General features: G+C 41.7%; 1 protein-coding gene across 3 annotated transcripts in view; it reads left to right on the forward strand.

The window, feature by feature from the left end:
- The first annotated feature begins 368 nt into the window (after positions 1–368).
- NUP153 (nucleoporin 153) overlaps positions 369–13,485 on the forward strand; it is a 70,780-nt gene continuing 57,663 nt past the window's right edge. The window contains exons 1-2 of one of the 3 annotated variants that reach the window (XM_041771310.1): positions 369–952; positions 13,011–13,236. In XM_041771310.1, coding sequence (XP_041627244.1) covers positions 842–952; positions 13,011–13,236 — 337 coding nt within the window. In that variant the 5' untranslated portion in view covers positions 369–841. Of the gene's footprint in view, positions 953–7,792; positions 7,891–13,010; positions 13,237–13,485 lie in introns of those variants that run through there. The other 2 variants (XM_041771309.1, XM_041771311.1) reach the window with 2 other exon arrangements.

Raw genomic sequence — 13,485 nt, forward strand, 5'->3', positions numbered from 1 at the left:
GGGAAGTCGAGCGACAGGAGGTTCCGGTCTTGACGTCAAACGCCCCCTTTCCACAGGGCGTCAGGCGACGGCGAAGAGCGGTAGAGAGGCGGGGGCTCCCGGCTTTGTGCCTCCGCGGGCGCCCGCGGGGATCCCAGGACCTCCTCCCGCGTCGTCCCTTCCCGGAACTCGCCTTCAGCCGCTGAACTACGCTTCCCAGCGTGCCGCGCGGCCGAGAGCGCGGGCTCGAGCGGCCCTCCCTCGCCCTTGGCCCAGCCCTCGGTCGCGGTGCGATGATGCCAGCGCGTCGGGCGCCGACGAGTGACGGCGTTCTGGCTCGCGACCGCGGCGGCGGCCTTAGCAGCGGCAATAGGCGCAATAGCGGCGGCGACTGCAGGGACGACGACGACGGCGGGGCGGGCGCTGTGCGCAGAGGGGAGGGGTAGGCGGGCGGCGCCGGCGGCTTCAACTGCGGCAGCCACGGCTGGGGCGACGGAAGGATCCCCATCAGCCGGCGGTCGGGGTAGGCCTCAGCGGCGCCTGGAGCGGCTCGCCGTGTCCTCCGCGGGGGATCTCCATAGAGACCGTGACATACACAGAGGCGGGGGGCCGCGGGAGGCTGCCGGGCCGGAGCCAGCTCCTCGGCCTCTGCCGCCGCCACCGCCTTCCCCGCTGCCAGCGCGCATTTTCTCTCCACTCCTGCCCGAAACCTCGCGGCTCCCGGTGTGCCTGGGCTCCGCTGTGTGGGCAGCGAAGGCGGACTTTCGGGCCGGGGCCGGGCGGGGGGGGCTCTAAGGCCGCCACCTCTGCCTCTCCCGCCCCCCTCACCCGCCCCGAAGCGGGAAGCCGCGGAGGCCCCGCCATGGCCTCGGGAGCCGGAGGAATCGGAGGGGGCGGTGGCGGCAAGATCCGGACGCGGCGCTGCCACCAGGGGCCGGTTAAGCCTTACCAGCAGGGGCGACAGCAGCACCAGGTAGGGGACCCCGCGGCGGCGGCGGCGGCGTGTCGGCGGGTCGGGAACGCGCGCCCCGGGGCCCGGGCGCCCCACGTGGAGCGGACGGTAGGGCCCGAGGGCAGGCCCGAGCCGGGCGGCGGGATCGCGGGCCGCCGGGGTGGCGACGGGAAGTGGGCCGAGACGGGCCCGTCCTTGCGGCTCGCACGTGTGGTTCGGGCCCCCCCCCCCGCCCCGCCTTCTGGGCCAGGGGCTTTCCCCCGCACGGGCGTAGGGCGGGAACAGAAATTCTAGGCCTACGGTGCGCGCATTGCTTTCGTTTTTGGCGGGGATTGGGGGTTTGAGGGTATTACTCACGTCCTCTCGAAGGAGAAAGGAAAAAGAGGTGGCTGGAGGCCCGCCCGGGCGCCTGCCGCTTGCTGGTCTCCCGCGGCTCAGTGGGCGCGGGGAGGGGGCTGTCCCAGGCGGGCCGCTTCCGAGGCCCCCGGGCGGGGATGGGGCGCTCTTCACGCCGCCAGTGGAAGAACTTTGTTTTCATCGTTCTGAATTCCTCGTCCCCCCTGCGGGTGCCCCCTCGTCGGATCCGAGAGCGGCCGCTTGGATCTCCCCCGCCCCCCGTAACCGGGTTAGAGTTACCTAGGCCCTGGGGCATTTTGAAAGTCCCTCTCCACCCTTACGTCTTTTCTCCGCTGCGAGACTCTTCCCTCCCCTCGTCTACCCTCCCCCTCCCCCCCATTTTATTCTGGAGGCTAGAATTGGCTGTTATGCACAGTTGACCGGGACTCCAGTCCTGATCTCATGCACGAAATATTTTACTATTACGGGGCGTATTCTAGAAGCTTGAGTACACTTTTGACACCCAGGAAGGTTGGTGGTCTTCTGATTAACCACCGTGTTGCACTCGTGGGTGTTTGAAATTTTGAAGAGGAGTTTATCCTCGTTGTAAAGGAGACAGTCCATTTTGAGAAAAAAATGATTTTTTTTTAAACCTGTTTGTTATGGGAACCGAATAGAAAACTGTTAAAAATTTATTTTAGTAAGATTCGCTTTCGAAACTTCTCAGTGATAAGGTGCGGGTAGGTACGTGCGTGTCTTAAACTTGTGGGGGGGAAAAAAAACCCCACAAAAGTATAGCAAAAAGGGTCTGATAACTTGTTGCGTCCTGTTAAAAGTAGGATTCCTGGATTGCTTTATTCGGGATGATGATGGTTTTTTGAATAAAATGTTTGGTGATGGTGTTAAGTTGTATCATTAAAAAACAAAGCTTTTAAAGTAAAAAATCGGGAGAAATCTTTAACAGTGAAAATGGTGGTTTACAATATTGAATAGCTCTCTACAAATGGACAGAAGTCTTAACTTACTCATACCTCCCACTAGTTTTTCCCCAGATATATACAGAAAGGGGTTGGTTTTCAGATTTCTTTGTGAGGATCCAGGGGTACTTGCAGGCAAATTTAAGATTAGAATTCAGATCACATGATTGGCCATTTAACCAAATCTTTTTGTAGAATGGAAGTTAGACACACACGCTTTATGTATCTCCTGAAGAATAAATGTCTGAGTGCTTTCTTAGATCTTAAAAGAAAGTTACTGTATAAAAAAATGAAATGTTCTAAGTACATATATTGAACAATCTGGGCAGGATTTATAAAGGAGCTAATATATTCCAGGTGGCAGGAGTTACAATCACAGCTTATTTTCAAATGTACTTAAATAAAAATCTAATTTTGGGGAGATGATGCCCTAACAATATAATACCTATGATCTAGGTTTTCTTAGAGCTGACATGATTTTAGGCTGTTTAGTTTTATTTTAGAGCTTGATGATTTATTATTTCCCCCTTTCTAAAATACTTTCAGCTTCTTGTCCTAGCCATTTAACTGAAAAAGAAAGTGCATCTTAGTTTTTGGATTGTGATTAAAGATGTTTGGGGGTTTCTTTATCAACACTGCGACTGTTACTTAATATTGGCAGACTCTACCAAAGGAAAGTATCCACGAGTATACCGAAAAAATGCTCAGTTTTTAAAAATCTTAAAAGAGAAACTGTCTTTAGTTCTTGCTGGGACTTTTGTGGACTTGTAGACCACCTGCTTGCTGTCTACTGTCTTACGCTGTCACCTCTATGTTTTGCCTTAGCTGCTGAGTCATCATGAATAGCAAGGAGCTTCATGACATGGCATGTTTTCTACTAATGTTATTAAATTAACTGTCCAAGGGTTTCTGGGCAAAAACAAAGTTTTCGGTTGTGTATGAGGAATAGGAATGAGAGGTTTGGCACTGTTAGTTCATGGATGTTTGCCATTGCGTGTCAGGCCAATTAGCTTGTGCAGTCATGCAGTACCTGCAACTTTTGCATGTGTTCTACTGACTTGTAATTTCCTGTTTTGACTTCTGGTTTAGCTCTGCTGAGATACAGCTAAAGATTACATTTTTTCCCCTTTAACTTCTGATCTTTAAAATGCCATCTTGCTTGAAGTTTGAAGACAGAAATCCATTGTCTTACTCAACTAACTGAAGGGTAGTAACTTAAAGAATTGTAGAAGCAAAAATGAAGAACAGCCCTGAATAATGTAAGTCAAACATTTTCACTTGCCTCCTACCCCCTAACTCAGCCCAGATGCATTTAGGAAACGGTATCATTTTTCTAGTTGGGAGTGAACGGGTCCCTAAAAAAAGGTGCTAGTTTTCTGTCACCCCTTCAGTTTCCCTTCCCACTTCTTGTGCAGATTGTCAGGCCCAGGAATTCAGCTCTGGAGAGATCAAGCTTTTCTTAATAGCCACCACCAAAAAACTTGAACCCATGGGCAAACCAGAACCTTGCTTCTGGAAGAGTCTACTGCCACCTCCTGGTGAGAGGGAATTACTTATTTTTGCCCTTTTTTGGGGGGGTGTGTTCCAGAGGTTTTTGTCTTCTGTTTTGGAGCTGAGGGAATCCACTCATTTTCTCTGTCTGGATGTAGTTTGTCTTACAACAAGGGTGGTGTTTGCATTTAGCTCTTTTAGAAAAAAGAGGGAACCCCTTTACTAAGTAGGTTAGATAGGAGTCTGCAGACTTTTGTAAAGGGCCAGATAGTAAATATTTTAGGCTTTGTTGCCGCAGGCTCTTTGTTTTGTTTTTACAACCCTTTAAAAAATGTAAAAATCATTCTTAGCCTGAGGCCTGTATGAAAACAGGCTGAGGGCTGAATTTGGCCCACACAGGCTATGGTTTGCCTAACCCTGGTGTATATGACAGTTTAGGATTTTTTTTTTCTTTTGCTTAGTAGTTCCTATATGATAATTTTCCCCAAGTGTGTCCCACTTGGGATCTGATGGTGAAAAAGTATTCTCAGTTATGAAAAGGAAGAATATTTAGACATGGAATACTTAGTCATTCCAGAAGTCATTAAGTAGTTTTGACTTTTATCTTTCTTTGCTTTATTTTAGATGTTAAATACTGTCCGTGTAAACAGAACTGGAAATAGGTGATAGGGAAAAAATGTACTGTAATGGAATTACAGCATCTGGGTTTGAACCTTGTTCTGCCAGGACTTGGAGAAGTTTTTTAAATTCTCTTTGCTTAATTTATTCGTCTCTAAAATGGAAATTGTTTTGAGGCATAAATGAGATGAGTAAATCTCTTATAACAGGACCTGGCATATATATAGTTAGTAAGGACTCATTTGAAATTGTTGCCATTAAATACCACCTTTTGATTTACATGTTTGTCTCTGAATTTTGCTGCCTTTAGTAGAAGTTTTTTTCCCTTTATGTATAGGCCTATATTGGATTTAGGGACTTGTTTACCAGGTGATGAGGCTGGACTTAAAACTCTACCTCTCAAATACTTATTTTCAAACACATTGTCTTCATAGAAATGTCAGTCATTTAGTGTATAGAGGAGAATAAATCCAAGTATTAAGTTGTTTAATAGATTTTTTGTTTGTGATGGAAGAGTCTTGTGTGTGGTATTTTATCGATTCTCTTACCAATTTTTTTAAAGATTTTATTTATTTTTGAGAGAGTGTGAGCATGTGCATGCAGGCGGGTTAGTGAGCATGGAGAGGGGAGGGGCAGAGGGAGAAGCAGACTCCCCGCTGAGCTGGAAACCCGACTTGGGGCTTCATCCCAGGACCCTGAGATCATGACCTGAGCCAAAGGCAGACGCTTAATGGACTGAGTCACCCGGGCGCCCACTTACCAATGTTTTTAATAAAATAAATGACAATAAACCCCAGGGATTGTCCCCATATCCCAGAAAGTCCTCTGAGGAGGCTGGTATATATTAATATTAGTTTGAAGTAAAATGAAGACTTTGGTCTGAGGTCACTAATTAAAACCATTTTCTTTAGGCACAGAATATTATTAGGAAGATGTAATGACCTTGTGTTTTTAGAAATGTTTTATTTGTAGCTACTTAGCCTTGTGGTCCTGGTTGTAATGTATTTTTAATATTCTTCTGTGTTGTGTAGCATGATTTTAAGTCTTGCCACAAGATACAGTTTACTCTTTTTACTATCAGAAAGAGGATGGCAGAGTGCCTTTCTTGTCTATAAATGTTTCAGTTTGCTTGATTTTGCTGATCTTCTTTGTACTGTGATTAAAAAAAATAAACTCTTAAATCCTGTTTTCAAATTGATTATTTAAGAAAAATGACAATAATCTTGTAGGTTACACTTAGTGACTTAAACTGCTTTGGGCTCTATTGGATTTCCTATGGCTAGTTTGAAAGGATTTAAGGATTCCGTTTTTTTGTCTTTGTTTGATTACTGTTAATCATCTATTAATACCACCTCTTTGATATTGATAACTACAAATAAGAGACTAAGCCAGGTCCTGTTTCTCCTTACTGCATTAGGGCAGAATTTTGAAGGAGGTTGAAATTTGTAGCCACTTGTAGTTAAAAAAAATTTTTTTAGCCAGCAAATTTTTATGCTCATGGTTTTTTTTTGCTTCATCTCTTGAGGTTGAGCAGAGAAATGAAAAGTGTGGATTTTAAGTGGCTAGCAGGGTTTGGACTGTGGATAGGGGACCTTTGGCTGCTGAATGACTATCTGTAGGTTGTAAAATAATGACAGAGTAGCTTAGATTTGGAGGTGAAATTCAGATTATTGAAATCAAATTCAATATAACCGCATTAGAATTTGAATACTTCATTACTTTTTTCCCTCATGGAAATAGCTGCATATTAAAGTTAAGTAATGTTATGATAGATACATTACAACTCTAAATAACTGAAAGATTATGATGGCATCCAGATTTTTACTATTTAGCATTTAAGATGTTTTTATAATTAGATATTCTTTAAGTCTCATGTGAATTCTTGGGTTCTTAGCCCTTATTCTTCTTCATTTGGCTTCATTTGGAGGGAACGAGAGTGAAAACTAGAGAAACTGTGAAGTAAGAGTTTCAAAAAAGTTTGGAAAGGAGAACCTACTGACATGGAAGTTCAGTGGGTAAGGAGAATGTACGCGAAGCCTGGAAGAAAACTAAGGAAAGGTCGTTGACAGGTCTCAACAAAATAAAGGCAGCCCGAAGAGCAGATCTAGATCAAAACAACAATGTATTTGGGAGAATGGGAGCTCCAAAACTTTAAAACCAAAGATGGATTATATTTGATATTTATACTCAGTGCTCAGTGAAATTATTTGAGAAAGGAGATTTTATAATCTGCATATAACTACTTTATAGAGGCTAATGTGGAGAAAAGAGAGTTTAAGTCAAGAAAGCTAAAAATAGGAATAGAGAGCCTTCTATAAAGGAGAGGAAGTCTAAACCATTTTTTAAAAATATTTTATTTATTTATTCATGGACAACACAGAGAGAGAGGCAGAGACGCAGGCAGAGGGAGAAGCAGGCTCCATGCAGGGAGCCCGACGTGGGACTCCCATCCCGGGTCTCCAGGATCATGCCCCGGGCTGCAGGCGGCGCCAAACCGCGCCACCAGGGCTGCCCGAGGAGAGGAAGTCTAATATAGTAATGTTAAAGAGTTGGCCTGTAGGAGAGATGTCTGGTAATACTGAGATTACAAATTGGTGGAAAGATATACAAGAAAAAATGTCTTTTTCAATGCAAACGAGTTCTAAATTAGGATTATAGAAGAGCCTTGCCCCACCTCTACCCTCTTTCATTAATCCTTGAACTCAGGTAAAATTAATTTGAAAAACTAACATAGTCATAGAGTCCTACACATTGAATGTCTTAATGTATATTTAGCGTTGAATTGGATTTACTTCTGGTCCTCAAATAATTTGTTGTAAATATCAGTGGCATTTTGGACGTTTTTTTTTTTTTGCCATGTTTTGCCAAATGAAAAACTTACTTTTTGGAGAGAAAGAAAAAACTCAGTTTAACTAGTCCACATTTAAAAATTCAATCTTAATCCTTGAAATTAACTTCATTATTTATGATTATCTAGTGTAGACTTTGCTTTAGGGTTACAAGGAGTGTTTTTAAGATTTTAATGCCCCATTTGTTTTGTTGATTTTTCTAAGCCCTCCATTAATTTTGCTTTCTTTGGCTACCTTTCTGCTTTCTGCTTTCTTCATTTAGTTGGCTTTTAGTATTTGTCATTCCAGGGAATGGTTTAGTTTTCCTGTACTCTTGGATATCTTTCACAAATTGTTTTCTTAAAGGAAGGGCTATTAGTGGCAACAAATTATATTTTTGTAAGGTGAAATTATTACACTAAGAAAATGTATTTTTTATTTTTGAATACTAGAATTGCTGAACTTCTTTTTAGCAGCCTGTCAATGCCCAGTCTTATGCCCAGTTCTAATGTGGGCATAAGATTGGTTGAGCAATGCAGTTGTGAATACGTTTTTTTTTTTTCCTTGCAGTTGTAGATAAATTAAAGCAGCGTGTCAACTAATCTGTGCTCTGTACGGATCTGGTGCCTGTCCTCACAGAGTTGATGCTCTAGTGGAGCCGATGGACAGACTGATTAATCCTGTTTGACAGATTGCCACCCTGTATGAAGTAAGGGCACTTTTGGTGCACTTAGGGGGTGACTATCCCAGACTTGGAGGATCAGAGAAGGTTTTCTGTAGGAAAACTGACATCAAATTATAATGGTGGCAGTTTTGCCGAAGTCTCTGAATGTAGAGAAATTAACCTGGTAAACTAGGACTTGAATATTCACACCTCAGTAGACCTTTACTCCATGTACTTCTTTTTCCCTATCAGGTTTTGTTCTCCCCTCTTAATATCATGAAGTAGTTTTTCTCCACAGCCATGTAGGAAGCTGATTTGCCTCATTCCCATGAAGACTTGAAACATTTTCTCTCAAGAACAACTGAAAATGTAATAGACGTTCTTTAGTAATGGCATCAGAGGAGCTTTCACTTCCATACGAAAGTGACTTTTCCCCTTTTCTAGTTCCCTCACTCTTTCTCACTTTTCCAGTTAGTGGCTAAAGTATCCTTTGGTCTTCAAAACTCTTAAAAATTGCCAGGCAGGGATGTATCTCTCCCAAGTCTATTTGATAGACAAAGTCCCTTATCTGTTTATAGCCTACCCAGTTCTGTGCATAATCAGATTTCTGTTTTCCCTAGCAATTCAAAAAAATTCTAACATCTAGTAGTTGGTTATTTATTGTAAAAAAGTGTGTTAAATAAGTCTTTAACTTATTAAAATAGATTTAAAGGTAGGTTTTTTTTTTTTATGTACTGCTGGTTTGATTTTCAGAGTTGATATTATGAAGTAGATATTTACAAAATTGATAGTAATGGTATGATGTATTTGATAATATAATCATGGAAATAGGGTTGTCTTTTAGATTAAACTTTATGTTGTAGTTAACCTCGTATGACATGAGGATCCCTGGAGTCCCGGGATCGAGTCCTGTGTCGGGATCCTGGCATGGAGCCTGCTTCTTCCTCTGCCTGTGTCTCTGTCTCTGTCTCTCTCTCTCTCTCTCTCTCATAAATAAATAAATCTTTAAAAAATTTTTGTTTTTCTGATTGATTATAGAATATCTTTTTTTTTTGATTATAGAATATCTTATGATATATTTTAATAACTATCTGACTAGTGTTCCACATATATATGTTTTCCAGATCTTTTAGGACTTAAAGTATACATAATTTTTATTCCCCTTAGAGAGGGACCTTTTCCCTAAGATGTATTGTAATATCCTGAAATGCATCTAATTTCCTAATCTCTTAAACTAGAACGGTGGTTCTCAAACTTTAGCATTTAGAATCACTTGGGAGGGTGTGTTAAAACAGGTGAGCCGGGGATCCCTGGGTGGCGCAGCGGTTTGGCGCCTGCCTTTGGCCCAGGGCGCGATCCTGGAGACCCGGGATCGAATCCCACGTCGGGCTCCCGGTGTATGGAGCCTGCTTCTCCCTCTGCCTGTGTCTCTGCCTCTCTCTCTCTGTATGACTATCATAAAAAAAAAAAAAAAAAAATTAAAAAAAAAAATAAAACAGGTGAGCCCTGCTTCTAGGCTGGGATAGAGCTTGAGGGGATGCTGAGGTTATCAGTAAAGGGACCACCCTATGGGAACCACTGCACGAGAGTACACTGTTCTTAATTTTTGTGGTTGCCTTAGGGTCGTTTACCCTACAGGGGTATACTGAATTTAAGGATGTTGGTTTTTTATAATGGTTCCGGGTCAGTTTTATCACCTATATTTCTTTTTACTGTCACACTCTTCATGCTGCCCTTCATTGTGCCACCAGAACAGCTGTGGGCTGTGATCAGATACGATGGTAAAATTTTAGTTTAAAAAAGGGAAGGACCAAGCAAAGTTCTTGAGCTTTAGTGAGTTTTATTTTATCCATTTTGACTGTTTCAATTTTATTATTTTTCCACAATACTTAATGCTGCCCGATATATGGCCTTGGATGAAGTATGGTGTTAATTTTAAGTTGTTCTGTACTTGCCCCCTTTTTAAAAATTTTTTAAATTTACTCATTGGAGAGACAGAGTGAGCTAGAGTGGAGGGGGAGCAGAGGGAGAGGGAGCCTGCCTCAGGGCTTGATCCCAGAACTTTGGGATCATGACCTGAGCCAAAGGTGGATGCACAACTGACTGAGCTACCCCAGTGCCCTGTACTTGCCCTCTTTTTTTTTAAATTAATTAATTAATTAATTAATTTATGATAGTCACAGAGAGAGAGAGAGAGAGAGGCAGAGACACAGGCAGAGGGAGAAGCAGGCTCCATGCACCGGGAGCCCAATGTGGGATTCGATCCTGGGTCTCCAGGATCGTGCCCTGGGCCAAAGGCAGGTGCTAAACCGCTGCGCCACCCAGGGATCCCCTGTACTTGCCCTCTTAAGTGAGTAGGAATCAGAGGGAATCTCTGATACTTTTAGTAGCCTAATACCTTAGAAGTTCACCCCAAACCTTAATTTTACATTAAATTCTTGCTATCATGCTTTAGCTAACTTACTGCTTCATATCAAGTATGTGTCTCTTTTTCAAGTCTTTTTTTTTTTTTTAAGGTTTTATTTATTTATTCATGAGAGACACAGAGAGAGAGGCAGAGACACAGGCAGAGGGAGAAGCAGGCTCCATGCAGGGATCCCGATGTGGGACTTGATCCTGGGTCAAAGGCAGGCGCTAAACTGCTGAACCACCCAGGTGTCCCTCTTTTTTTTCCAAGTCTTATTAATGTCATATCTTGTAAGCACTTTCCAGTCTTTTGAAATATATAGGGAGGGGGTAAATAAATATTTAAGTATAAATAACAGTAAAAATAATAAATAGTATATGTTTATTTTTATAAATACTACATCACAGATGTAGATACATAATTTTTCTTTCCAAAGAAACTAATACTGTGTAACATTAGAATTGAGAAGGGGAACAGTGAATTTGTGCTTTTCAGTAGGAAGTATTTTATAGGGCTGTTGGCTCCCCTGTATTGCTGGGGAGCTTATATCGTTGTAGTTTGGTTCTCAGTTTCTGTTTGGAGAATACATGGAAAAATAATTACATATTTCCCAGTTGTTACCTATACCTTTCAAACAGTAGAGAAAATGCTATTCAAGTGCCAGTATTAGAAGTGTCTTCTTTTTTGTTGACAGGATATTTCAAGGCCTCTTTGTGTTGGGTTAGCTTTCAGAGTAGATTTATATATATATATATATATATATATATATATATATATTCTGCCTTGATTTTTACTTTTTTTTTTTTTTTTAGAGAAATTTTATTTATTCATGAGATGCAGAGAGAGAGAGAGAGAGAGAGGCAGAGACACAGGCAGAGGGAGAAGCAGGCTCCATGCAGGGAGCCCGACGTGGGACTCGATCCTGGGTCTCCAGGATCGTGCCCTGGGCCGAAGGCAGGCACTAAACCACTAAGCCACCCAGGGATCCCCTGTTTTGCCTTGATTTTTAACCATTGTTTTTTGTACCTGCCAGTTCATGTTTTCCCTCCTTTGATTCTTTTTTTTTTCTTTCAAGATTTTATTTATTTATTCACGATAGACAGAGAGAGATGCAGAGATACAGGCAGAGAGGAGAAGCAGGCTCCATGCCAGGAGCCTGATGCGGGACTCATCCTGGGACTCCAGGATCGCGCCCTGGGCCAAAGGCAGGTGCCAAACTGCTGAGCCACCCAGGGATCCCCTCCTCCTTTGATTCTTTATCTAGAAATCCTGCTAATGCTATTTGTGAAAGAAATCCTTGCCGAAACTTGGTTATCTCACCCCATTTTGTTTCTGCTAGTTTTTTTCTTTATTAGTAATAAAATTATCAAGTATATGTTTCTTCATATTTTGGAAATGTGAAGTGTTTTCACATTATCATTTGATACTCATGATTCCTTCTCAGGTTGAAGGGGGTGTTATTGTTATTTTACCTAGAATAAATCAAAGTATGGGGACGTATTCAAACTTTATCCTAGGTCCTATCAATCCCAAAGCCCATCCTTTTACTTTACTTAGATAAACCATAGTAGTTGTGTTTGTACCTTGGGCAAATTACTTAAAACTTTATTGTTTCTCTTCATCAGTAAAGTGACATTATTAGTATCAGCTTCATAAAATTAGTGTGAGGATTGAATTTAATATGTGCAAATTGCTTAGGACAGTGCCTGGCACATAACAAAGCTACAATAAGTGTTAATAGTACCGATAGTTGTACCACATTTTTTTTCTCCCTTTAATAGTTGTCATAATAAAATTCATTCCTCAGGTCTTCAGACAACATTTGATATAAAAAAGTTTTCCCATCAAAAAAATCTTAGGTAAAAAAAAAAAAAAATCTTAGGTTATTTATTGAGTTTATTGCGTTGGATTGTTATATGTCTTAAAAAGACTCTCATTTTTATTTGTCCAATTTTTTTTCTTTCTTAACGTGCAATAAAAATAATTGCTTGGGGAAGCTGTTGAATGTATTGTTTATGTTGCTTTTTTTTTTTTTTGTCACCTTTGACAATCAGTGATTAGTTCTTCTATTAACTGTAGATTTTTGAAAGTGATGACAGGTACATAGGTAACCAACATATAGAGCTTCATCCTTGTTAACGCTTTTCTGGACGATCACACATGGATACGATACAGAACATTCCTTATTCCTTCCGCCCACACAGTTTTGTTGAGCCAGGTATCATTGTGTACATCTGGAGTTCCCATTTTCTTGATTGCAAATTTCCGGATCTCTTTGAGTGTCTGAGGAGCAGCTTCTTGAAACCCACCCCATGGATGCCCTTGTGAATGTGAATAGTGTATTCTCTGGTCACTACCTCATTGATGGCAGAACGGTGTTTTTCTTGCCACCCTTCTTTACGGGAGCCATTCTGCTGGGCTCTGGTTAGAAAGGAAGTGTTGCTTCTTTTAATGCACTGATCTAAAGAGTATATGGCTTATTGATGGTCTGTTGGAGTTTTTAAAGGGTTAGAATATAAGGCCATTTGGGGCAGTTACGGACTCATGGATCTATCCATATGGAAGAAAGAAAAGTAGGAATTTCATAATGTCTGTAGAATTTGTAGAATACCATCATGTCAGCATTAAGGCAAGTAAATGAACTTTAGAAAACTTTAGTCGGAAGTAGTCATGTTTTGCTTGATAATGGCTTTTTGTAAGGTATGTATTTAAAAAGATAAATTTCTAAAACTACCTTATGTGTTTCTTCCTCCAACAGGGTATTCTTAGCAGGGTTACAGAATCTGTTAAGAATATTGTGCCAGGATGGCTACAAAGATACTTCAACAAGAATGAAGATGTATGCAGCTGCTCAACAGACACAAGAGAGGTACCGCAGTGGCCAGAAAATAGAGAAGATGATCATATAGTATATGCCGATGAGGAGAGCTCTAATATTCATGATGGGAGAATCACTCCTGAGCCAACAGTCAGTAATACAGAAGGTACATAGAATGTGAATATTTTGTTATGTGTGATAGGTTTTTATAAATATTTTCTGCTGTAATAAATCTACTTGGGTAGTACATAAACCATGGAGGAGGAGGGTGATGATCAAGTTCAAATGAGTTACCAGCTTTTTGTGTATAGGGGAGATTGATATATCAGTTAAGAATGCAAGCTCTGGAGTAAGACTTGGGTTTTGAATTTTCAGACTACCAACTGTCATGTGGCTTTTGGACAAGAGAATCTTG

The sequence above is a fragment of the Vulpes lagopus genome, chromosome 10 (assembly GCF_018345385.1).
Source record: "Vulpes lagopus strain Blue_001 chromosome 10, ASM1834538v1, whole genome shotgun sequence".
Lineage (NCBI taxonomy): Eukaryota > Metazoa > Chordata > Mammalia > Carnivora > Canidae > Vulpes > Vulpes lagopus.